The sequence below is a fragment of the Urocitellus parryii genome, chromosome 6 (genome assembly GCF_045843805.1).
Source record: "Urocitellus parryii isolate mUroPar1 chromosome 6, mUroPar1.hap1, whole genome shotgun sequence".
NCBI classification, from domain to species: Eukaryota; Metazoa; Chordata; class Mammalia; order Rodentia; family Sciuridae; genus Urocitellus; species Urocitellus parryii.
Window position 1 is genome coordinate 107550830 of NC_135536.1, and position 27264 is coordinate 107578093.

Genomic DNA, 27264 nt, shown 5'->3' on the forward strand with positions numbered 1-27264 from the left:
CACTGGTAATGGCTTTTATCTTCTGAAGTGGGGGGTGGGGGTGAGACAGACCCAGCAGCAGATGGAGAGGCCTCCTGAGAGCTTAGGCCTTTCTTCTGAGCTGTGGTTTGTCCACAAAAAGCAATAGGCAAAGGAAGAGCCAGATGACAGCAGTAAGTAGTCTGGCAGAAAGAACCCTTTATGAATATGAATTGCACATGACATGGTTTTCTTTTGATTATAGCAAGCAGATGAAACCTTGGATTTTGAAGAACAGATCTTGGAAGCTGCTAAATCCATTGCTGCTGCCACGAGCGCCCTGGTCAAATCAGCTTCTGCAGCCCAGAGGGAGCTGGTGGCCCAAGGAAAGGTAGGTAAACCAGACTGGCCAGTGATAGAGCACTCCCCAAGAGGGAGCAGCCAAGGAAGAGAGAGAAAGCCTTTGGCTCTGCCAAGGAAATGTGTGATGTGCTTCTCTCCCTGAGTTGCCAGGCTTTGCCCCGACCGCTGAAAACTGTTTGCTTAAACTCTACTGACCGAATAAAAGGCTTGGCTTCTGGGCCTCTCATCTGCTTCTTGTTAAGGATCGTATCCCATTCCAGACAGCCATCAGGGTTGAACCAGATACTTATATTCCCACTGTACATTAGGCTGTTTAAAGATGTAAACTGTCATAGTTTCCTGGTGAATGACCCGATAAGCACCACAGTCAGGGGTTTTGTGATACCACTTTCCAACTGCAAATGGCTCCATTTGCTTTTAGGACTGTTGAGCTGAACGCTGGCCAACTTTGCAGTTAGCACTTTTCTAAGTCTCTTGGTCAAAAGGCCCGTGTGGGTTTAAACTTGAGAGTTCTTTAGTCTGCTTCATGTCCAGTCCTCCCTTCTGTCTGCACTAGCAGAAAAGCCTTACTGTTTTTCTAGTGGTTCAGAAGAGGACTTCTGGATATGCGCAGTCTTCCCATTGAAAATGTACCAGGTGTCCTGTTATTCCTCTACAACATGGAACCACCCTATCAAAATGTGTCTTGCAAAGAGCCTCCCAAGGCACTACAGCAGCCTTTCAAGTGGTGGGTCTAGGGAATTTGGTCACTGTCATTGTCAGTTATGTTTGACATTAAAAGGCCTTTGCTCTCAGGGTAGAGAGATGGATCATATTTTATACAGACAAGAAGTCATGCCTGACTGGTGGCTGTGCCTCTTCCCCCAGTCTTTTATGAGCTTAGCCACATACTTTGACTTTTCTTTCTAAGACATTGTGTGATGTTACTCAGTATCAATGCTGTGGGTCTCCCCACCTGGCACATTAGCTTCTCCTTTAGCACCTGCAGATCCAGAAGGGGCCCAGCTTGTCTTGTGTCTTTATCAAGTTCTTGTTGATTAGTCAAGATGTGAGGACCACAGATGAATTGTCAAACAGAAGATCCTACCTAAAAATTTCAGTTTACTTTAACATCTAAAGGGTTGGCATTGTACTCAACACAGCACTAGATACCAGAAAAATCTACCTTGACTATGGCATACTTCCATGGAACTTACATGTTCAAGCATTTTAAAAGGTGGCAGAGGAGGTTCTGCTGATCCTAGGTGAACTATAAAATAATATATAAGACCATGGGATTTGACCTTTTATATTCAGCAGGTGCCTATAATTGGTGACAGATCCATAGCTTCATTTTCAAATTGAGATACTCATCCCTTCCCTCAATGGCACCTCCCACCCTGTGAAGGTATTTCCCCCAAAAACTACATCCTCTAGATCTGCAGGAAAATCCCTTCTTACCAGAGATGCTCCTTACTTCCTGCCTCTTACTTCTTTCCCCACCTCTGACAAAATAAGACCCTCCTTGAGGGAAATGCACTGCCCTTTTCTAATATCACCTGCCTGAAACTCAGGCAGGTTACTGATCAGGAAACTTTTAAGTTTCCCTTTTCACTTGAAAGAGGACACCTTGGTGGCTTCCATGTTTAAATTTTGCTATCTGTGACAAGGCTGTGTACTTCCTTGGGGCAAGGTCAGCAGAGGACAATAGCAGCAATTCATCATTCCGAGCCATTTCCCAGAAACACAGTACCTGGCAGTTCCCATTGCATCTTGTAGCCCTGGGGGAAACCAGCCAGGATGTGCTGGTGTAGTGTGGTCACAGCCAGGGTCCCATAAAGTAAAGTGTTGCTCTATTCTCGGGCCAGTGTTGTTGGCAGGAGTCACCAGACAGTAAAGTGTGTCCAGCTGCAGAGAAAGGGTGTGCAGGGGCTGCAGGTTACTTTGGCCTTCCAGCACCCACTGCAGGTTTCCCACTCCCCTTTTCAGGTGGGCTCCAGCCCCGCCAATGCTGCCGATGACGGACAGTGGTCACAGGGACTCATTTCTGCCGTGAGTTACCTTCTTCCTTCTTTGCTTTGTGGATCCCCTGAGGGAGGTTTGGGCCTTGGGTCATTTCTCTGTTGACTATCCTCAGGCCCGGATGGTGGCAGCTGCAACCAGCAGTCTCTGTGAGGCCGCCAATGCCTCTGTTCAGGGACATGCCAGCGAGGAGAAGCTCATCTCATCTGCCAAGCAGGTCGCTGCTTCCACAGCTCAGCTGCTTGTGGCCTGCAAGGTGAAAGCCGACCAGGACTCAGAGGCCATGAGGCGGCTACAGGTAATGGTCACTGATGCTGGTGGGAAAATACTCCTGTTGGAGCGGGTAAGTGTCACCAAAGGGGACAGTCTCACTTCCTTGGCATGACCCACCAGGCCTTCATCAGCCAGCTCTGTCCCACTGTCCAGCCTCATCATCTGCCTCCTGCGTCCATGCATTCTACACCTGCTGCCCCACCAAGGTCACATCTCCACCTGGGACTTGAGGGCTGATATCTTGGGGCCCTTACTCACCTGGGATGCCTGGGTCTCCTTCCTGCCAGCCCAACTGGGCAAACTCCTACTCATCCTTTGTGACTCACCACAAAGTCACTTCTTTTGGGAAGCCCTCCTTGAATTCCTGGGGCTTGGGTACTCAGTCCCTCCTGCCTCCTGCCAGAGCTCCTGGCCTGAACAATCTTATGGTTCCTGTGTCACATGGCATGGCACCATGTTTATTTTGCTATCTATCTGTGACAAGGCTGTGCACTTCTTACATACCATGTCTTCATCTTGGCACTTCTCTCACCAGAGCCAGTGCCTCTCTCAGAGGATGCCCTGAATCAGCATTTACCCAGCAGGGAGTGAAAGCACTGTGAGCAATCTGAGCATTGCTAAGGTTTCCCAGAGCCCAGAAAGCATAGTGCCAAAGTTGACAATCAAATCCTTCCCAATGCATATATGCCCTGATCATTTTAATTATAAAAAATACTTTAAATGTTTGAATAGAAAAACCATTTAGCCTCAACATCTCCACACATCAGTGTTTCATTGTTTCCTGTTCTGTTATTATCTACATATAAGATAGTTTTGTCTGGTTGTAATCATAGCAAGACACGTTGTGCTTTCTTTTTGCTTCACATGTTGTCATACACATTTTTCCTCCTAAAGATAAGGCTCCATTTTCATGAGTCTCATTTTTAATAATTGCATGATATTACATGCATGATGATGCCAGAATTTTCTTATATATTGGACATTTTGTTTCTTTCCAATTTTCTGGAATTTTATTACTATAAAGTGTCAAAATGTAGATTGTTTATATTGCTAAAATATATTTATATAAGTCATGAATGAAATCATAAAGGGCAGAAATATTTGAACCACTCCATCAGAACTCAGAATTCTTGTTTTATTTTGGAAGTCCCAAAGTGTTTCTGTAACGTGACCCTCCCAAGTCTCTCTGACCCACCTCCCTCACTTTTACTGACTTTTAGAGAGAACTAGGAGCTGTGTATTTCTGAATGTTGCAGTTCCTGAGTTTGGGGGACACTTCTGAGGGAAACAGCCTGAATTACAAGAGACCTAGCTGAAGCCCTGCCTCTGCCACATACACCATGTTCTCAGGTCACTCAGAACTTTTGAGACCTCAGAAGCTTCATCTGCAGTGTCAGGGTGGAGATGTCCCTGTGGACTTATGAAGGTCAAACAGCATAGTGGACATGAACATGGTTTCGGAAGTTCTAACAGTTCACACAGGTTAAACACAGCACCAGTCTTGTTACCTGATTTATAGACACTACGGTGTCATGTCTGAGCCCCTTACAGGCAACTTGGGAGTTCTCTGGAGCTCAACAAACCTATATCCAGGATCTTAGACAAGTTCCTTAACCTCAGTCTCCATATCAGAAAAGTGGGGCTACAGAGCCCCTTAGAGAACCAGCACAATATGATGATTTGTCATATGTTAACTTGCTTTCCTTCCTCTTCTTGTGCAAGTCCTTGTGATCCTCATTGGTCACTTTAGATCATCAACTAGAAGGGCCAGCTAACTTCGGAGAAAAAAAATCTCAATTTTCTCATTGCTAACTTCTGATTGAAGGGTGCTGGGTAAGGAATATGGTAGGCTTGCTAAAGCTTTGACTGCCATTAGAAGAAAATTCCAAACCTCAGCTGGCAGAGGACAAGTCCCCAGGCTCATGCTTCATAGCATTAAGAGTAAGCCAGAGCTAGTCATAGTGGTGCCTACCTGTAGTCCCAGGAACTGCGGCAGGAGAATTGCAAGTTCAAGGCCAGCCAGGGAAACTTAATAAGACCCTATCTCAAAATAAAAAATAAAAACATCTGGGGACATTGCTCAGTGGTAGAACACCCCTGGGTTTCATCCCCGTTACTGGGGTTCAGGGGAGAGTAAGCCCCAGAATGGGCAACAGCCTTTAACAAAGATGTAGACTCCACATTGAAAAGCTTTTCTATACCTGTCTCTAGCAATTTGCCCTATCCTTAAGCTTGTGGCATAAAGCTCAACTATAGCAGTCCTGGGTACTGTGAGACTCCCGGTGCTCCATGCAGGGGTGGGTACCCCCTTGCTTGTGTGCTCATAGTCCCTTATTCACTCAGATCATCTGCAGTAGATGATAAGTCTGGATACCCCCTGTGCCAGGTTCTAGGGATGCAGAGATTCAAATTACTGTTCCTTCCCCAAGTTGTCACTGTCCAGGAGGGAGATAGGCAACAACATGTCCTCAAGTACACGCTATTTGATGGGGAAGGCAGCCATGGTTTCCTAGGTCCAGGAGGCAGCCCTAAGCACACTTCTATCAATACACACAGAACATTGCTATCGTCGCTTACTACATGATTGTAATTCCCTTCAAAAGTCTGTGCTCCTTGGGGGCCAAAAAGTGTACCTCATTCATCTGTGAATGAGCTGTGGATAGGTAAGTGCAAGTGTTGGTAGAATCAATGGATGGATGGAGAGACACACGGATGCTCACAGGCTAAAGAGAACTTCTATGTTATAATTGAATGATAAATTAACTCATGTTCTCATGAACTGTACCTTTATGTCATTCTTGCGGTTTTTAATGCTCTGATGTGCATTTTGTTCCCCTTCCAGGCAGCAGGGAATGCTGTGAAAAGAGCCTCAGACAATCTTGTTCGTGCAGCCCAGAAGGCAGCATTTGGCAAAACTGACGACGACGATGTCGTAGTGAAAACGAAGTTTGTCGGGGGCATTGCTCAGGTTTGTGACTAAATATGTAATAACATTTATTCTCAAAACAGGTGTTGCATTATAATAGGTACAAAAAAGAACAGTGACTTAAATAAGCTTATTTCTCCTCATGTAGCTGGGTGTAAGCAGTCTAGGGATGGTATGATGATTCCTTCACTTCTGAGACCCAAACTCCATCTGCCTTATTCCACCACCCCTGAGAGAGTGCCCTTGGCCATTTGGTTTAAGACAGTTCAATTACCACCTCAGCTGTGCATCAACCAGGAAGAGGGAAGAAAGGAGAGGAGGACATGACCCTGAAGTTACACACATCACTTCTTCTCACATGCCATTGGTTAGCCCTTGGTCATGTGACCATCCTAGCTGCTCAGAAGACTGGGAAGTGTAGTATTAGCCATCTACCTAGCTAGAAATCAGGGATTCTGTTTGTGGGGAGAAAATGAAACAGAAATTGGAGAATAGCAATGTTATTTAAATACAGGGATATATTTGGAGCTGCTGCTATCTCCAGCCATTTGGCCCCACAGAGAGAATGATCGCTTACTGTCTCCCAGAACTTTTAGAATATGTGGGATTGACTTAGTTAGGATTGCATTCTCATGTATGAAGTGAGGAGGGAACTCTAGGAAAGCAGGCTTGAAATTCTTTCCTGTGTGTTAACACAGATCCATTATATGAAACTGTTTTCCCTATCAGTTAGCTCTTCCTGCAACTCTCCCTGTGTTTGGCAATGCACTGGATGTATTTTTACCAGAATGTGTTTCTTGATGTACTTCTTCCATTAGAAGTAACACAAAGAATGGTCTGTGGTCACACAAATCAGGAAAATGCTACATTCAATACTTCATCCCACCTTGGTCAGAGTACTCATTGGAATTTATATGACTTTCTGGAAAACAAACTTGCCCTTTTCACACAACTCCCAGTTAGTATCCCTCAGATCACCATAGAAGCATGAAGTAAATATAGTCTTCCCTCTGAATCCTTCCATGTGTTTCATGTTCTCGGTTTCAACCCAACATGGGTTGAAAATATTCAGAAGAAACATTGCATCTGCACTGAACATGTATAGACTTTTCTCCATGTCGGTACTCCCTAAACAATACAGCAATTATATATATAGTGCTCACATTCATTTCAGTATTATAAGTAGTAAAGAGATGATTTAAAGTATAAAGCAGGATTGCATAGGTTATATGCAAATACCGTGGCATTTTATATAAGTATTTGAGTACCCATGGGCGGGGGTGCTATGGAACCAGTCTCCCAAATGCCAAGGGCTAACTCTATATGGAGGCCATCTAGTGGTGACAGTCACCAGCTTTAGCTTTAAGAACACCTGGACTGATTCCTTCTGTTGTAGTTAAGTGACCATAGGGAGGTAGACCCATACCTTTCAATTTCAGATTCCTTATTGGAAAAATGGACTTTTGATAGAGCATACATCACAGGCTTGCCACAAAGATGACAAGGCAGCCTTCTGTGGAGTGCTCACATCCAAGCCTGGCACACAACAATGATGCAGTAGATGTTTGCTGTTCAGTCAGTGGCCAGAAATCAGCTCATTGTCTTGGGTCAGTTGGGTCATTGGTCTCAAAACCCAAACCATCACAAGCTAAGAGTACTATTCTCAGTGTACTGCTGTGTCCCATGGGAGACAGTGATTTCTTTAAAAGCATGAGATTATCTTGCTTGTTGCTCTTCTTCTAGATCATCGCTGCCCAGGAGGAAATGCTAAAGAAAGAACGAGAACTGGAAGAAGCAAGGAAAAAGCTGGCCCAGATCCGCCAGCAGCAGTATAAATTCCTACCCACTGAGCTGAGGGAGGATGAGGGCTAAGTCCAGGCCAGGATGGCGAGCCCCAGGAGCTAGCCCTGCAAGAACTGGACAGACAGTGTTTCTGAGAGCCAGGCACTTACCTGGAAACTGCCAGCCCCTTCCCCCCGGGGCGAGTCCAGAGCCCTGAGTCCTGTTCTCATTTCTCTGTCCTGTTGGCACCGGCTGCATGATCCTGATGTCACACGGTACAGTGTCCCACCCACAGCTCCTCCGCTGCCTCCCCTTGTGCCTCGCCATATCTCAGGAGAGAGGGGTGCACGTTTTGTGAACTGTTACCAAAAAAGAGAAGTCAGTATTATGTCGTTCTCAGACACTTTTGCTTTCGTTGGTCTTCTCAAGGCCTGCTGCTGGGCCTCTTTGTGAAATCATACTAGGGAAAAAAAACAAAAACACAGTGGTCCTGGGGGAAATCATTGATGTCATAGATACACATAGATGTTCTTCTCCCTCTCAAGAGAACATGAAAGTTGGAGCTGGATATGGTAATAAAAGTCAGAAACACAAACCCAGGTGGACTCTGGGAGGGTGACTGAGGTCCTCCTTCCATGTCTTGAGCACTGGTTCACCCAAGGGGTGAAGAATCCCTGCTCCTGTTTGCACGCTTTCTTGCCTCAGTGTGTAAGCTCCGTGTACAATCTAGACCCATCTTGTATCCTGTGGCCCAGAAAATCAAACAGTTAATTTTTTTTCCCTCCATAATCCAAAGGGCAGAGTTGTGGGAGCCTTTCAGGGCTTGGTGAGCAGGGGCTGGAATAAAATGCATGGGCTCCTTATTCTGCAGAGGCTGTTTCGGTTCATACAGATTCATGTGCACAAATCCACTTCCCTGTGACAGTCAGCGTGACAGCCCTCTTATGTATTTGGGTGGCTTCAGCCGGAATGAAGCAACTCCATCTTTAAGTCCCTTGTCACTAATCTCAGGAGACCAGAGTTCATGATTGGAAGACATCTGTTGGGAAACCCATTATCGTCCCAAGAGGACTTTTTTTTTTTTTCTATATCTTAGTATTCAGAATCTATGCATCCTAAAATCAATGTGAACCTTTAACTAGATAGTTTTGCTTATATGTAAGGTGAGAACATGGGGTGTTTTGGGAGTCCATCTTTTGGATGTCACACTTCCAGAATTTCATATTTTTTTCCTCCTCTTTCCTTTTTTTCCTTTTTCCCTTCTCTGCAAAGAAGGGCACATTAAGACCTTGAATTCTCCTTTAATCTGAGCCTTTACCCTTTACAATACATGGAGGATAAATGGCTTGTGGGATAGAGGTTAATGCCAGGTAGCAAGTGACTTTGAAAGAATCTGTAAGAGAAATAAAGGAGTTAATGGAGGCACATGGTTTTCCAGACTGAAGACTGTTGAAGGCAGTCAACCTCTGCCTTTCCCTGTCTCATAGCTCCAAATTTTCAGCCAGGAGGAAAAATTGGTGCTCTGGTCCTCAAAAGATGTCATCTTTTGACCTTGGCCAATGATCCTGCTTCAGCAGAGCCTAGCCCATGCCATGGTTTTAAAATATAAACTTGACAGTTTCCCACATTTATAAGATAACTTGTAAGTGCTACAAATATTGAAATTTCTTTTCAGACAAGTAGAAAGTTAGAGGAGTATAAATGACCCACAGGTGGAGAGCATACATTGGGGAGAGTGACACCAAATCTGATAAACAGTGGGGAGCCCTGGCCTCTCAAGGAAAAGCAAGCCCAGTCCTGGCTCACCTTTCAGAGTATAGCTAATACAGCTCCTCACACCTGCACTGGGTGGACATTCTGAGGAGGACGCAGGGTGCTTCCTGAGACTTTGGAAGTCAGACCGAAAGCTCAGGGTCTGAATGTGCTAATGGTCTCACAAGGTGGGACTCTGGGAAACCCTTGAGGGGCCCAACCCTCCCCTCTTTTCCTCTAGGCTGCCCCTCTTCCCTTCCATCTGTCCATCACGTTCTAGCATCCCAGGAGGGGGTGGGGGCCAGGGCAAGCAGGGGGTTCTCCATCCCTGCTTCAGGGTTGTTTAAAACCCCAACTTCATTGGACACCAAAAAAACCTCCAGAGAGAAACCAAATGGAAAGGCTCGTCTTTTCCAACATTAAGGGGCAGTCACAGAACACAGTTTATTTTTGTAGGACCTATATAAATGGCCTGTCTGAAGTTTTCTGCTGCTAGGAGTCTAGAGAGGTTGGCTCCCAGTCATCACCTGGTGTAGTCCTGGTTTTTCATCTGTCCCTTTCTCATCCTCCCTGCATGTTTGTATGTGAATGGCCTTGTGGTAGCTTGGTCTTTTCTCATTTCATAAAATGGCCAAATGGCTGTGCTTTGGGCATTATTTACTAAGTGTTAACTGCAAGTGCCCCTGTGTGGCGTCTAGGGGGATTTTGGTTCTTCAGAGAGAAAGAATGCAGGTATATGAGTTGCATTGGGGGGCATGAACTTTTAGAGCATGTGACAATAGCATGGTTCCCAGTAGAAGCAGCCCCAGGTCTGGAGCTTAGAAAGGGCCTCTGTGGTGAGGGGCAGCAGGTGTGTGGATATGTGCCCTTTCTCACTGCTTTGCCCCTGAGGGAAACTGGCATTGGGCTTTGAATCTTTAGGTTGATTTTTGTGTCCAGAAATTGCTGGTTTTGATGGTCAAAAAAGGAAACTGAACTAGATTTCAGAGCTAACTGGTGATTTGGGAGTTTAGATTTTGCTGTGTTGTCTTTCAAAAGTCTTCAGATCAAAGGTGCTTAAGCCATGGTCAGATTGGCCTTATTTAGCTCCACTGATGTCTAGTCAGGGGTGGCCTTGGTGGTCAGTGCCAGCAGATACTCAGGTCCTGGCTGGTCTCTGGGCATCATGTACCCACCAAGGCAGTTGCCCAGCTGCCCAGCCCACAGTCTGTGCACAGGCTTAGGGCCAAGCCACCTGCCACCTTGTTGGCACATAATTTTATCCCAGAAAACCCTCTGAGCTTCTTGTAGGTCTTGCCCACCTGCTGTCTGATTTATCAGCCTACATGTGTGCAAGCAACAGGAACCTATTCCTAATTTATCACAAAGATTGTTTAAAAAAAAATTTCACTACCTTCAAAAAGAGTAGACTCCACCTCCCAAGGGACTCCAAGGCTAAAACCTCATGAGGGAAGTAGGCACAGGGCAAAGGTGGTAAGTAAGCCATGGTCTCTGCTCCCAGGGAACTCACAGGCCTCGGCGAGGTGCCTCCATTTCCTCCTCGGCAGGTGGTCCCCAGAATCTTCTGTCCTAGCTCGGAAGTGCTGGGCTCTGGCAGGACCTCTGGGAGCCTTTAGGCCCTAGGACATATTATGACCATGTTCTGCTCTCAGATTTCTGAAGAAAACGAACCCTCTGTTGACCAAGGGGACATTGCTTTTGAGAGTCTTTGGGGGACCCGGGGAACTTGGAGAAATTCCCAGGCTAAGAGGCTACAGTCCCCGGAGTTCTGAAACCCAGAGATCCTGACTTCTGTGCCAATGGCCCATGTCCCGTCTGAGTGCCAGCCTCAAGAGAGGACCTCTGCCAGGGAAGGACTCCTTCCCAAAGGGATCCCAACTTCCACGTTTAAATGTCCTGAGACTATGGCTTCATCCCTCTGAGCTCATGTTTGGTGTATTTATGACCATTAGGAATGAATGTGTGATGGAGCTTCTGTTGATTGATTTTAAAACACTACAATGAAGAGCTGTCACTTTTCTATGATGGGAGTTTGGATTCAGCCTTCCTCTGAGCCCAACTCCCAACTCTCCAGGAAGCATCTGCGTGTGAGTCCCTCCAGCCACATGTCCTCACCCCACATGACACAAGGCAGGTTCCCTCAGCCTCCAGCCACACTGCAAGATCCATAGGAGGTCAGGAAAATTAACCTCTGCCCTTGTCATAATGTCTAATCACATAAATTAATTTATCTAATCACATAAATTATTTTTTTTATTCATCCGAAATAAACTTTTAAAGCAATGAACCTGTGTGAAGGTCTCATGGCAATGGGGAGGAGGGCAAAAAAAGAGGGAAGAGAAAGTGTCTTTATTGTGTGAGAGAAATTCTGCCTTGACCACCACCCAGATCCACACTTAACAGATGTGTTAGGAGAGGTAGGATGTATGTGGGAGGGCCACGAATGAATTCCATTCAGTTTTGCTGACATGAGAGGAAACTCAAAGAAGAAATAGACTATGAGTAGGAAGATCAAATTATGTTTCTCTAAGACAGGCTTCCTGGACAAATAGCTCAGTGACTCTTTGGCCATGCAAGTCCCCCACACTGCAAGACTGCAAGCTAAATACTGAAGTGCATATGACATGCACTTGACCTGGGATGTGACACAGGAAGGCTGGTTCACTTCTGACAGCTGAGGCCAAAAATGTAACCTGCAGGGACTTCCAGCCCTCCTTCCTGTTTGAGGGGGAAGATGCTTGGCCAGAAGTCCTTGTTCTAGGATCAGCCAGACTTAGAAAAATGTGAGGGGTCTCTAATCCACAAGGGGGGGGGGAGTATCAAAAATCACCATAACAGCCAAGAGTATCGCTGGTATGTCGAACAATATTTAGGCTCTCTAAGGCAATGGATAATGGAGGTTTTTATCCCTTTGCCTTAATAACGAAAAAAAGGCTGGAACTGACCACAACCAAAACCAAGGCATGAAGCCTTGGGGTAAAGACCAGGAAGTGGGAAGGGGACCTAAGGTTTACTGAGTCTCCTGCATATCAGCTCAGTGCTCCTGGACACAGAGTCCTCAGCCCACATCCTCTGCAGAGAAGGTATTGGCCATGGTGAACAGGGGTGAACCAAGACCTGCAGAGGAAGTGGCAGGCTTGGGGGTGCAGGCTGTTGGAACACAGATGCTCTGTGCCTGCGGCCAAGCAGCCATCAAGAAACTTACCCATGTCCCAATACCGGCTGTGTGCAGGACACTGGAGCCTACTTCCTGGAGAAGGTCACAGTCCAGGGAGAACACCTTGACCCAGGGCTATGGGGAAAATGTGCAGAGCCCTGAAGGCGGGAAAGGATTCCAAGAGGAGAGCATCTGGCCAGACTCCCATGCACAGGAGTTTTTGGGGCAAAGTGTGGGGAGTTGCTCCAGGCAACAGGAATTGTGTGCAAAAGCCTGGGTTTATGAAGAGGTGGATGCCTAGGGAAATGAGGAGAGATTCTGTAAGGCCAGGGCTTGGGGCATATGTCATGGAGACAGGGGCAACCCAGGAACACACCATGAGAGGTTTATGTCAGGTCAGAGCACTTCAAATTTAGTTACCAGATGAACTTCTCTGTAGGGAGCTCAGAAAAGAGATCTCGTCCTGGGAGAATTCAGGATCAAAGGGTGGAAACAGGTTAATAAAGATCGTCAACTCAGCAGTACATTAGATCCCAAGTTTTAAAGTTCAAGAACATGCACTGTCACAGAGCTTTTGCAGGAGATGCTGTAGGGGTAGGGACTGCTGCCAGAGTGCAGATGGGGGAAATGTTTCATCTATAGAGAGCTGATATTACATTTTATTACCCCAAGTAATCCTACAACAACTAGCTACAGCAGGATGTATAGGCAGGGATTTTTATCATCCCCATTTTATAGATGATAAGGCTGGAGCATGGAGAGGTCTAGTAACTAGCCAAAGGCCACACGCTAGTAGAGCTGAGATCTCCCAACTGCTATGTCAAAATCGCCCAGCTAGTAAGCTGTGAAGCAGAGGCTCAAGCTCCAGTTTGTTTCCAATGCTCATGCTTTACTAACAGTTTGTGGAAAGGCCCAGTCTGAGGCTAGCCACTAAGATAGAAACTAAACTAAACGGTAGGGAGAAAGATATCAGAGCAGAGGGAATCGCCTGTGCACATGGCAGGGACTGTTTCTTGCTAGAGGCTCCTGGACATGGAGCAGAAAGGATGGGGGCCATTGGGGACTGAATTCTCCACCCTGAATAGACAGTAATTGCAGGAGTTTTGCTGCCTGAACTCTCAGCTTCCTGGATTTTGTGGGCAAGAGATAAGGGACAGTGCTTCTCTCCAGAGATCTTAGAGACCCCTAGAGAAATCAGTCTCTTGTCTACTGCAGGCAGAAGGCTGGCAGGACCCAAACCTCGGGAAGGAGCAGAGACTTGAGCTAAGGATAGTGCTAGAGCAGACCTTCAGGCCGGAACTAGCAGATAGGAGCAGGGGAAGGAGAGAGTAGGGAGAGAGGGCCATGGAAGGCCTCAAATTGGAGGGACAGGTAAGGATAGAGGCTGTCTGCCAGGGCCAGAACTCTGTGGCATTGGGGCTTCATCCAAAAGGAAAGAGGAGACCCTCAGGCTGGCTGTCACTCTGCCTCACAGTCACATTCATCAGGCCTGCCAGCTCCTCATCAGCTCACCTACTGGGACGGGTCATCTTGTTCGGCTACTGTGAAGTCACACGACAGCCCTGCTCTCCAGTTTGCATCCTTGAGAGATCCATGTTTGTGGGTGAGATGGAGCCTGCCAGCAGTTTGCCAGCAATGGGCTGTTCCTGGGGGTATAGGGAGAAAAGCCCCGGGTGCCTATTTGCTGTCCGCATCTTGGGAGGTTTTGACCACAGGGGGCAGTGTGGCTCCATGGGACACTAATCAGTGTTCCTGTTTCCCTTGAGGAAAAAAGGAAAAGCCTCATGGACAGATTTAAGAAAGTATAGGTTAATAACCAGAAGTCTAAGAGTCTTGGGGCCTTAAGGATACTTATATGCACTTGATATCTCCAAAAGCATAAAATAGATTATTTGTTTGTTTGTTTGTTTATTATTTATTTATTTATTTATTTGCCTTAGAGAACTTTTTAATTTCTTCCAGGAAATTCTGAGGGTCAGTGTTCAAGGGATCACACCTTGAACACCTTGGTGTCCTACTCTAAAATCTTACTGGAATTATCATCTGTCACCCCTTCCTCTTTAGCACACACAGCAATAACCTATCTACCGTCTAGATAGCATTCTATCTGTTCAGCGAACTCATTTAGGTCCCAGGCAGGCAGGGGTCATATCTGGTCACCTGTAGCTTCCCCAGCATCCAAGACAGAGCTGGGAAACATAAGAGATTGCTAAACCAGGTGATAAGCTTTAGTTTGTAACTAGTGTTTATAATCTATTTGAAGCTTTTTTAGACTCAAACTCAGCTGTTTTAGACTCAAACCAACCTCAACTTGAATAGGCAACAAAAAGTTTGCTACTAAACAGCTACCACCCACCACAGCTGTCTCCTTCCTCCCCACCCTGGATGGTGGCCCAGGGCAGCATCACATGCCAAAATAGTTTAAAGATTGCTTTTGTAGGGTCCCCTTCTTAACACAGCTGCAAGGAAACACAACTTGATCCTACATATCCTGAAACCTCCTGTAACTCTCACCATCATCCAGCAAAATCCTGAAGATGAGTTGCTGTCCAAAGGTATTGTTATGGAAATATTGAAAGGACCTCCAATGATCTGAGCCAATCTTTACAAAATGGATCCCGAGGCACAAGAAGGCCACCTGGAAGAGAAGGGAAAGGCAGAGGGGCAAAGTTTTGAAGTTTTTCAAAAATTTGTGATTTCTTCTGTAGCCCCATTGCCTCCAAAAGGCACATTCAGTGCAACTTCCCAGTCTTTCTTCAGAGAATCTTGGCTTTGAGCAAGTCATTGAGCTTTCAAGTCCATTGGGGATAGATACTGTACTTGATTCCCGGTTCTACTCCCCACTCCCTATGAAGCTCAGCAATCTTTGCAGGGATGAGAACCTTAAGCCAACAGTGGTCTAGTTGAGTCAAAGATAACCCCATTCCCCTGCTGGTGGTTAGTTCTAGAATGGCCATACACCCTGATTCTGGCTAAGGAGAGAAAAGAAACATCTGCTGGAGATGTTGGCCTCTCTGTCCCACAGCAGGGATATATGAAGAAGCCACCTTTGGGCCACAAGCAGAAACAGCCTCAGGATGGAGCCCACCCCAAAGATGGCAGAGTGCAGACAATCAAAGACTCTGTGTCTTTAGTGGTCTTCTTGATCAGCTTGTCCAACTCTTAGTTCTTCCAGGCTTCCCTGCCCAAATACATTTCTGCCATGTTTAAGCCAGCCCAAGTTGGGCCTGCTGCAAAAGCACCCTACCTGACTCCAGATAGCAGTCCCAGGGGGCTTGGAAGAAGCCAACAAGCATTTGACCACACACTAGGTAGGTACTCTGCAAAATGCTGTTTCCCTTTCCTTCCCACCCATCTAAAGGCAATCTTGAAAATGTGACCAAATAAAACCCCTTTTATTCCCCCTTTCAAGGGTTTACTCAAGTGCTCAAAAGAGTCTCTGTGCTCCTAACATGATGCCAGACTCTACACAGTAGGTCTTCAATATTTAAATGACTCATAACCTGCCAGGCACCGCTAGAGCAGATGTTGACAACACCTGGATTCCAGTATAGGGCTTACTTGGTGGATGTGAAAAATAATAACCCACTAACCCAGACTAACAGCAGTCAGCAGAGATCCCGGGCCTTTTCTGGACTCTGGGATGAGCAGGAGGACAGGTCTTCCCCTCCCCCTCTCTAAACTGTCTGCCACTAAGAAGCTAGAGATGTCTGTGGCCAATCACCTACAAAGCAAAGCATCCAAGGAATGTCTGGTATGTAGGGTATGTGGCCTGGTGTGGGTTTGTTTTTTCTCTTCACCAGTCATTTAGGATGGAAACCCTTAACATTTGGTCTACAGGCATTAACTTGGAGCTGGGAAGAAAGAAAGGTAGGGGGAGGTCGCAGGGTAATTCTGACCTTTTTCCTAGCCGATTTCACTGGCTCTGACCTTTTCCTCCTGTCCCTGTCCCACCACAGAATTGAATCAGAAGCAGCAGTAGCTGCAGGAGAGTGACATTTTCTTGGTGGGGAATCACTGAAAGCCGCAGGGAAGAGGCTGAGCTGTGATATGGTATGAATGGCTGCTCTTGGACCACAGTGACTAGCTCCTTAGCTTTGCCCAAGGGACAGATCTAGGCTAAAGACATGGTTCTAGTTCTGGGTGGGCGATCTTGGGCACACCTCTTGATTTCTCAGAACTTTTTTTTTCCATGTAGAAACAGGTCTTTCGCCATGACTCTCACTGGGTGTGCGTGGTGGACATCTTTGATGTGGTTTGGTTTTGTTTGTTTTTGCAGTACAGGGATCTAACCCAGGGCTTCAGCACACCAGGCAAGGAGCTCTGCCACTGGGCTACGCCTCCAGCTCCTCGATGTTCAACAGCTACTGTTGTATTTAGTCAGCTTTTTGTTGCTGTGATCAAAATACCTAACAAGAACAATTTAGAGGAGGAAACATTTCTTAGTTCTCATCATTTCAGAGACCTCCATCTGGTCAATAGACTCCGTTGGTCTGGGCTGAGGTAATGGTAGAATATCCTAGTGGAAGGGTAAGGAAGGAGAACTGCTCTGCTCATGGAGTCCAGGAAGCAGAGAGAGAGGGAACAGAGTCAGGGGGACAAGATAATAATCCCTAAGGGGATTACTTCCAGTGATTTACTTCCCCCAACCACTCAGTCCATTCAAATTCACTGATTGGGTAACAACTCTCAAAACCCAATCATTTTACCTCTGAACATTCCTGCATTAACAGGAGCTTTGGGGGACACCTTATATCCAAAACAGAACTGCTATCAATTCTTTTAAGAATTAATTACAGGGGCTGGGGATGTGGCTCAAGCGGTAACGCACTCGCCTGGCATGCACGGGGCGCTGGGTTCCATCCTCAGCACCACATAAAATAAAGATGCTATGTCCACCAAAAAACTGAAAAATAAATATTAAAAAATTCTCTCTCTCTCTCTCTCTCTCTCTCTCTCTCTCTCTCTCTTTAAAAAAATTAATTACAGGTAAGTGCTGTACTAGGTATTTTATATATCATATTTTCTTCATAGCTAACATTTATTATATATTTATAACACACCATTCACAGTTCCAAGCACTTTTTTAAAAATATTAACACATTAAATCCAATGTTAGTACAATGTAGGTACTAACCCCATTTTACAGATGAGGAAGTTGAGGTACAAAAAGTTAAAGACTTTCTATATCTATTCATGAAGATATAGAAAAGCAGACACTCAAGATCCAAGAAATAACCCCATATACCCTGGCACAGAATTTGTCTCTTCAACCATTGGGTTCTATTATACACAATTTAATCTTTCTATAACAGGGGTGTTACCTGCATGCACTATGGATGAGGAAACACTAGGAGAAGTCATACAATTCAGTCACAGTTTTTAATTGGAAGAGCCAAGAGCTACACTTAGCTGTGCCATCCAAAGGTTTGTACCACCTCAGGTCACCTCTTGACAGATTAGTATACCCAAAGGGGGGCCACCTTGGTTTAGTGGATCTGATTTTGGAACTCTTCATCTGTAGGCATGACGAAGGTGTCCAAATACAATTTTCAAGAGTGAAAAACACAACTCTCATTCAAACACAAATATATAAGAGCATGTGTCAAAGATGTATTTAACTCCCAGAAGGAACCAACAGAATGTGTCAAGATTCACTTTAAAACATTTAGAAAATTAAGCCTCCTGGAACGAAAGAATGAAATAAGATTGCCAAATTACTTTCATAATTGACTGACTTATAAGGCAGCCAAGCTCTAACCTTGGTGGTAAAACATCCTACCAGAGAAACTCAGAGCACTGTGATAAGAATCATTACATCACTATCGCTGTTCGACAACCAAATATCTACTTAGAGTAACATAACATCCCAATCAATAGAAAATAGAAGGTCAAAACAAAGCAATATACCCTACAGAACTGGGTAAGCCTGAAGAGGGTCTGTTAAGTCATGGTCCCTGCAGTTCTTTTGCTTAACTCCAAGCCAGGGGTAGAGTGCTCACCCCCTCATCCCTCAGGGATAAGACTGCAGACAGTACCAACCCTAAATGTATATTTTTTTATTCTATACACACATATTTATGATAAAGTTTAATTTACAAATTAGGCTCAGTAAGAGATTAACAATAGCTAATAATGAAATAGAATACTGACAATATGCTATGTTAATTATATAAATGTGCTCTCTCTTTCAATATATCTCATTGCACTTTCACCTTTTCACTTGGGAAGCACTTGGTGATTCTCTTTGGCTTACCCACACTGCCAACATCATACTCTTGCATTTTGGAGTCATTATTAAATAAAATAAAGTTTCCTTAATACAAACCCTGAACTACAGTGATGGTCAACCTGGTATCTCAGATGGTTACTAAGTGGCAGGAAGTCTGCACAGCATAGAATCACTGGATAAAGGGATGAGTCTCCTCCTGGGCAGGGCAGAACAGGACAATGCAAGATTTAAACATACACTGTTTATTTCTGTAATTTTCCATGTAATATTTTCAGATCACAGTTGACCATGAGTAATTGAAACTACAGAACGCAAAACTGTGGATAAGGTATGATTACTATTTTTTTTCCTAAACACAGGACATTGAGCCAATAACCACCTAAGACTGTTGTGTTCTAGCTAGGGGAGCATGATGAGAAGACCTACTTACTACTAATTGTGGCCCCACTATTTTGTGTGCTTGTACAAATCCCTATACTGTCTGAGCTATAGTTTTGTCATCTGTGAAGCTGTTGTTTTTTAATTAGGATAACAATATCCTCTCTTCAACCTCTCAGAATCCTTGCCAGGATCAATTAAGAGTGAATATAGTAGGATTGGGTTGGTCATTGTTCTGGTTTCATATTTGAGGGGGACTAGCTGTTGGCCTCAATGCCTGGATATTAAGAGAGGCCCTTGATAGAAAACAATTAATGGGGCAGGTGAAAAATTACAAAGGCCTCAGCTGTCTGTATTGCTCTGACAAACACTGACACATCCAATTGAGTCTATGCCACCTGTAGACCGCACCAGCCAAACAAGGATTGCAAAAGTCTTTGAAGACCTAAGTCACATTAATGATTCAGAATGGCTGTGAAGTATGTTTTTTGACAATAAAGCTTTGGAGGGACACAGTGACCTAGAATCATCTCACCAGTCATCCCTTGGTGAGCTCAGGAGCAGACATATGTCACAGCCTTTGTCGGGAATTAACATGCTTCTGCTGTAAAGAGCCAGATGCTAAATATTTTAGGCTGAGAAGGCCACATATAGCTTCTGTTGTTGCATTTTTAAATCCTTTTGCATGTTTTTGTGTTTGTTCTTTACAACTTTTTAAACATGTAAAAACATTCTTGGTTCTCTGGCCTGTACAAAAATAAGCAGTAGGCTGGATTACAGACCCAGATGGTACACAGGCTTTAGATCCTAGAGAGTGGGCTTTGAACCCTGCTGTCTTCACTTTTGAACTGGGGGAGCGTGGATAAGTTCCCTTTCCATCTGAGCCACTGGATGGTCATTGGTAAAATTCTTGCATGAGATACCTAGGGCACATCAGTAGATGTGCAAAAACAATACTTATGAAGCTGAAATAAAATGGAAACATGCTGGCATGTGAAAGGAATATAGCATAAGACCTTTCAGTTACTGCTTTAATCCTCAAGCAGTTTGTATTGCCTTGGGTTAGGGATAATGGGGGGAATTTCAGTTCCATGGTGATGGCCTAGAAGCTGGCAGGCTGCATGCGAGATGACATCCCAAGGACTCAGTTGGATTCTGTTTGCTGGGAGATGGGACCCTAGTGCCTGCATTTTTAAAAGGCTTCCTCCATAAAGCTGACCTGTAACCAAGACTGAGAAGCCCCTGAGGAGCGGGGATATCTTCTCCAGGTGGTCTGAAAACCTTCCTGCATGCAAGTGGTATGGCATCTCTCTAATGGCCTCATTTCCACCTGTGCACAGGTAAGTCTGATGTCCTTCAAAGTCAGCTCTTTTTTCCAATCCTTGAGGTGAAACTCATGTTGAAGGTACCAGCTGGAAAGGCTGTTTCACATCAAAATCGTTAACTCTGAGTACAGAAATGGCAGCAATTGTCGTGGCCAGAATTCCTGCTATGGCCGTGACAAGAAAAGCTGGCATTTGCGGGGGTGGAATTGTCTGATACATGCATTATCCCCAGCCCTTTTCACAGACCAAACATTGAAGTTCATAGACTTCACCCAGCTGGCTCAAGGCTGCAGATTAATAAACAAACTTGATAACAAGTGAAGCCCAGGGAGTCTCAGTGAGGATGTCTCTCCTGTGAATTACTTCCCTATAAGGCATTTTCTGTATGGCCACACCATCAGAACAATGGGACATTTATGCTGAGAATTTACAAGTGGAATTTTTTCTTAATCTTAAAGGCTCAGGATTAAGGCTTTTTAATTTAGGCAAATTCCTCCTCCCACATGGGGCAGTTCTGAACCAGAGATGCCTAGGTGGTCATTAAACCTTGGCATGATTCAGAAAATAAGTTCCTGAAAAGACTAAATATCTAAAATCATTACATGGTTTAAAGGGATTTTTGTTTGGTTGGTTTGGGGTTTTGTTTTTTGTTTGTTTTATAAACAAGAGAATCCTTCTGCCAAGAAAATAATTCATGTTTATTGGGTTCACAAATTTGGATTTTAGCATATTGGGTTTTCTTATTTTTATCTTTAATTCTATCAACAACATGCAAAATCCCCACAGACTGGATTTATGTTATATGAAACAGGACACTGACAGATCTGAAAGAAGGCAGCAAATATTTTTTCAGTGCTTCCATACTGGTCACTGCTGAAGCAGAGCACATATATCGTCTTATTTATTACTTTGAAAAAAGAAAAAAAAAAACTCTGCTCCTATTCTATAAATAAGAAGACTAAGGTACAAGTTCTTGAAGATGTTAAGGAGCAGCAATGGCATCTCAACCCAGCTTTGTCTGACTCGAGGGTAAATACCATTTCCAAATCAGAAAGCATGAGGGGTTTCTCATCATTGAAAAATGGTGACAGAGAATCTCCATTGCCCATGCCTCCTCCTTCATTCCCCAACCCAATGCCTTCAGTAAATCCAAATTCTGAGTTGACATTTTTATACATCTAAACATTAAAATGTTTTATATTAACCCAGTCTCCCTTTTGTACAGCAGGGGAGGGAGCTGGGTTGGACACACAGAGACCACTGGGGTAGACCAGCCTCTACCTCAGCCACTGGAAGCCTGGACCAGCCTGTGCCAGTCCCAAGACCCCACCCCAGAATGAGCTGCAGAAGAGAGTGGTCTAGACGTTCAAATGCCCTGCTGAGCCCTGGGACTGCCCTTTGCTGATGGAGCCTGTTTTCTCCTCTCTAGAGTGGACCTGATGCTAGTGCCTGAATAGCAAGATGGACAGAGGGGCAGGGACCACCCTGCTCACACAGTGGTCCTGTGTAGGAAGGAATTCCTCATAATTACGACCGACTTTCCTAATCAGTGATACTCTTCCAAGGCACAAGCTCTCCTTCCCCTCACAAATAAGGATATTTTTAGATGAAATCCAGAGGATATTTTTTAATAAAAATTTTATTTCCAGGCTCTTCCCTGAATACACCATTACTGGGCCCCCTGATGCTGGAAGGACAATGTGGAAGCCAAGGCTATGCCCAGAGCAGAGTGAATGGGGGAAGAGCCCAGGACTTGGAGGCTCCCTGCTTTCCCAGAGGCCTGGCTGGTTATGAGGCTGCTTCCCCGATTCCCATACCCTCTCTACCCCTCCAAGTCAGGTGGCCCAGTCCCTCTGCAGCCCACCACTTATTGTTCTTGGGCATCTGAGGAGTGGAAGAAGCCCACTAATGTGGCCTTAGCTGTCACCTCTGCTGCTGGCAGACTCTAGGACACTATTAGAGAACTAATTTCTCTGACATGGAGGGACAGGTGTTCAGTAACCCCATGTCAGTAGCTGCAGAGGCCCGTGATATTAAAAGTAGGTAATTAGGGGAAAAGCCTATTCCAAGCATTAGTGATTCTCAAAAGTTTTGTTGCCAGTCAGAATCACCTGGAGGACTTGTTAACACATTGTGCTAGACAGCTTTCTCTTACTGTGACAAAATACCTGACATAAGCAACCTTACAGGAAGATTTATTTTGGATCATGGTTTCAGAGGTGTCAGTCCATGGTCACTTGGTTCTGTTGTGTCTGGGTGTGTGGTGAGGCAGAGCATCATGACTGGGAGCCTGTGGTAGAGTGAAGCTGTTTACCTCACAGCAGCCAGAAAGCAGAGCAAGAGAGAGAGCAAGAAGATGGGCCAGGGACAAGTGGCACATCCCCAGGGACCTTTCCCTTCAAAAGTCTCCACCATCTCCCAAAAGCCCATTAAGTTATGAATTCATCAATGGATTAATCCACTGATGTGATTAGAGTCCTCACCATTCAGTCACCTCTTAGAGGTCCTACCTTTGAACACTGCTGCATTAGGGACCAAGCCTTCAACACAGGAGCTTTGGGGGGAATGTTTCAGATGTAAATCATAGCATACACAAATGCTGGGCCACTCCCTCAGGGTCTCCATTCAGTGAGTTTAGGGTGGGATCCAAGAGTTTGCATTTCCATCACATTCTCAGGTGACACTGACACAGCTGGGCCAAGGACCACACTTTGAGAATCAATACCACAGATGATGGCTCACGCCCTATTCCCACTCTCTGCCCATGCCCACCTCCACGACTTACCACTGGGCAGTTGGCTAGCCTCTTTTGTGGATAGGAGGTGTCCCTGGCCATGGTCTTCCTTAGGCCAGGAAAGGAAATTGCTGGTGAAGACCCAAGCCCTCCTCACCAGCCACAATCACAAATGGAAGAAGTTCTGGCAGAGGTGCAAGCTGGCAAAGCTGAGATTGCTAGTACATTCCCCTGAGGAGCTTTAGAAAAATATGGATCCTGCACTTCAGCCCTAGAGTCTGACTCAGCAGGAGCCAGGTGAGGTCAGCCACCGCCCCTGGTAATAAGCACACAGGTGGCTCTGAAGCAGGTGGCCTTGGAGAAACCTGTCCTCTCCTCCCATGTTCTGGCCCTGGAGGCAAAGGAGGAACAAAATCTAGTCTGACCTCAGCCAGAGCACAAATCAGCTTTAAGCCTTTTAGAGTCTCATAGAGCAAAGTGGAGATATGAATAAATAAATAAGCAGCTAAATTGGACAGATGAGTAACTTTTAAATCTTGAAGAAGAAACCCTTATTAGCATTCCATTGCTGAATGTTTCATTTTCAGATTTTAGTTTCAGATTTTAGTTCCAGAGCATACACTTTTTACATAATCATAGCAAAAAGACAATTTAATATTCAGCCTTTTCTGGCGATCATTTTACAAATACGCTTTGGACGTTTGTGTAATTATTTGAGTCTCAAGACCCCTATTTCTCTGCTCCTGGAGCAATGCCCACCACATGTAGATATTCAACAAGGGTGTTGACTGGATGAAGATGCCATAGTTATTTTGAACAGTTCCCAATACTCATCTTTCAAATGCTCACTTGGCATTTTCTAGGTTCCATGGACTGTCTTGGGCACAAAAATTAAAAAAAAAAAAAAAGAAAAAAAAATTCTTAAAAATTCCATGACAAAGGGGCATTAGTCTGTCTTTGGCCTTTCATTTTTGTAAATGAAAGCTTCAATGCTACTCCTGAATTTTGAGAGGCTTTTCAAAAAATTGCCCTCTCAACCCAGGCCCCATTCTTGCCTGAACAGTGGTTATGACAGAAGTTTTGTCCAAAGGAGCCGTAGCCCTCATGGCAAGGGAAACAGGACCAAGGCAGCTTCTAAACAGGGGCATTGCCCAAAGGCCTTGATTATTCCCAACAACTAGGCATATCCCCAGAAGTAGGGATGTGGCCACTTCCAGAAGCTGTTTCCCATAGTGCCCTTAGAGACAATTTATGGAAAAGAGAAAGCAAACCAGGCTTGGCTCTCCTTGTTGGGAAAGGCTGCCACTTTCCTGGACCAAACCACCCATCCATGTTTGTGCATTCTTTAAATACCTCCGGGAGGCAGAGTCCCACACAATCCCCCTGTGGGTAAGAGAGGAAGTAGGAAAAGGAGAAGAGTGGGCCCTTTGGCTGGGGCAGGGATTAGGGGTAGCCAGGGAAAAGGACAGCAGCTCTGGGTCCTCCCCTTAGACCCCCTAAGAATAGAACTGCTGGGTGTGGCCAAGTGAACTCCTAAGCAAATGTATGGCAGAGGTCATCCTGTGAGCATCTGTTCCCCTGAGGCATTGGGGAGTTCAGAAGAATTCACTTGGGGCCTGCCCCTGACTCTCTAAAAGATTTCTGCATTGTGGTTACAGACAGACTTGCCTCCTAAGATGCTGAAGGTGAACCCATCCACCTTAGCAGATATGGCTTGTTCCTAGACCAGTAGCATAGGTGACTCACCCTGACCTGGCCCATATGCCCTGTGGGTTTTCCCAGCCAGAAATGCTGTCCCTAACTCACCCTAAAGGCTGTCACCAACAGTCCTCTACAAACAAATACGACCAAATAGCCCTATGATTGCCTTGAGTTGCCCTATGTCTAAGCCATGAAAGTGCCCCCTCTCCTAGTCACCTCATTCCTAATGTCCCAAGTCTCCCAAAGTCCTCCTAACCTCACATTATTTACCGTTCCGCTTCTAGCTCCTTACTCCATGAGCCAGGTGGGAGAGCTGACTCCTCAGCTTTCTTCTCTGACTCTGGGCCCTGAGAGCCATGTCCCTCACCTCCTAAATCTCATCATTCACAGGACACCATATATTTTATCATTGTACTTATATAAAATATTCATTAAAAGGCAGATCTAGGGCCTATGGTTGTGGCTCAGTGGTAGAGTGCTTGCCTCACATGTGTGTCACTGGGTTCCAGTCTCAGCACCGAGTATAAATAAATGAACAAAATAAAGGTCCAGCAACAACTAAAAAAAAAAAAAAAGCATATCTATAGAGACAGAAAGTAGATTGGTGGCTATTATTAAAATCCTATTTTAGCTACTAAAATTGTAAACTTTGACATGTGACTGCAAGGCGGGGGGAGGGGAAGTACTGTCAGCTGCTAAATTGTTCCTGCATCTTTACACTGTTAAGTAGATGGGCACTTTCAACTGGCACTTTTAATTATGCCCCTAACCTTTTAACACAAGGCAATATAATTTAAGAAAATACCTTCAGAAACATACTTTTATGATCTATAACTCTGGTAGGCAGAATAATAGCCCCAAAGATGTTCACATCCTAATAACTAAGGCTTGTGAGTATATGACATTACAGAGTAAAAGGGATTTTCAAAATTCGATAAAATTAAGATCTTGAGGGCTGGAAATATAACTCATGAATGCTGGCACAGCATTCATGAGGCCCTGGGTTCAATACCAGCAAAACACACACACACACACACACACACACACACACACACACACTCACACACTCACACACAGAAATGAAATAAGATCTGAGGTGAGGACATTATCCTGGATTATCCAGATAAGCCTAATGCAATCACAAGAGTTCTGATAAGGGAAAACAGGGAAGCACCTGAGTTGGGGGAGGGGCTGCAAGAAGGGGTTGGGGAAGGAGAAAGAGATTGACTTCAAGATGCTACTGCTGGCTTTAAAGATGGAGGGAGAAGCTACAAGCTAAAGAAAGCAAATAGCCTATAGAAACCAGAAAAGGCATGGAAATGGGTTTCCCCTAACACCTCTAAAAGAAACCCAATCCTTCCTATATCTTGGGCTCAGTAAAACCCAGTCTGGAAGCTGGGCATGATGGTGCACATCTGTAATCCCAGCAGCTTGGGAGGCTGAGTCAGGAGAAATGCAAGTTCAAAGCCAGCCTCAGCAAAAGCAGTACCGCCCCCCTCCACCCCCCCCCCAAAAAAAAAAGACTGGACTTCTGACCTCCAGAACTATAATATAATTTGTGTTGTTTAAAGCCACCAAGTTTGTGTTTAACTTGTTATGCCACCAATAGGAAACTAACAAAATAATTTAGGAAAATCATTTTAAAATCCTTTAGCTTCAGCTTGTGAAAATGGCTATAGCAATCATCTTCATGACTTAAAAATTTAGTCCCCAGAATTCAAAGCTATTAAGAATATCTCCTTAAAGTCTTTGTATAAAAACCTGTTGTCATATAATAAGATTGGTAAGATCAAAAGGTATTGATGCTCCTCATTTTTATTTAATAATTGTTTTTTTCATATTCTTGATTGTTTCTGGATTGGAGATAATTTATCATGCATGTTGACATGCTGTCAGGTTCTTTTTTTATATTTTTATATTTTATTTGAAAATTTTTTGAGGGGGCTGGGGCTGGGGCTCAGCAGTAGAGGGCTCACCTAGCACATGTGAGGTCCTGAGTTTTTTATATTTTTATATTTTATTTGAAAATTTTTGGAGGGGGCTGGGGCTGGGGCTCAGCAGTAGAGGGCTCACCTAGCACATGTGAGGTCCTGAGTTTGACCTTCAGCATCATATAAAATAAATAAATAAAATAAAGGTATTGTGTCCATCTATGACTAAAAAACAAATGTTAAAAATATTTTTTTGAGGAAGGCAGTCATTATGATATGGATATGGAATGACCCTTAAGGTCCCCCACTTTGGTTCTAATGGGAGATGAGCCCATGTGTTAAAGGCTTTGTCTCTAATGCAGCAATACTTAGAGATGGGGCTTTTGGAAAGTGATCATAAGGACTCTAAACTCATCAATAAATTCATCCATTGATGAGTTCAGTGCTGAATGAACTACTGGGAAATGGTGGAAACTAGGAAGTGGGACCTACTTAAAGTGAATGGGTCCTTGGTAGTTTGCTCTTAGGAACTATATCTTATTCCTGGCTCTGTTTGCCTCCTGGCTTTCATGAGATAAGCAGTTTTCCCCTGCACGCCCTCCCATCATGCTGTTTCTGCTTTGCTATAGATCTAAAGGCGATGGAACCCTCACACCATGGAATAAAACCTCTGAAACCATGAACCAAAATCTTTCCTCCCCTAAGTTGATTTTCTCAAATATTTTGTCACTGTGATGAAAAGCTAACTAAC

The 27264-nt window shown here is 44.7% G+C and overlaps 1 protein-coding gene across 5 annotated transcripts in view; it reads left to right on the forward strand.

The window, feature by feature from the left end:
- Tln2 (talin 2) overlaps positions 1-11328 on the forward strand; it is a 411357-nt gene extending 400029 nt beyond the window's left edge. For all 5 annotated transcript variants that reach the window (XM_077799669.1, XM_026384818.2, XM_026384825.2 and 2 more), the window contains 5 exons: positions 224-349; positions 2290-2352; positions 2438-2620; positions 5438-5563; positions 7265-11328. In XM_077799669.1, coding sequence (XP_077655795.1) covers positions 224-349; positions 2290-2352; positions 2438-2620; positions 5438-5563; positions 7265-7393 — 627 coding nt within the window. In that variant the 3' untranslated portion in view covers positions 7394-11328. The remainder of the gene's footprint in view (positions 1-223; positions 350-2289; positions 2353-2437; positions 2621-5437; positions 5564-7264) is intronic.
- The last annotated feature ends 15936 nt before the right edge of the window (positions 11329-27264 follow it).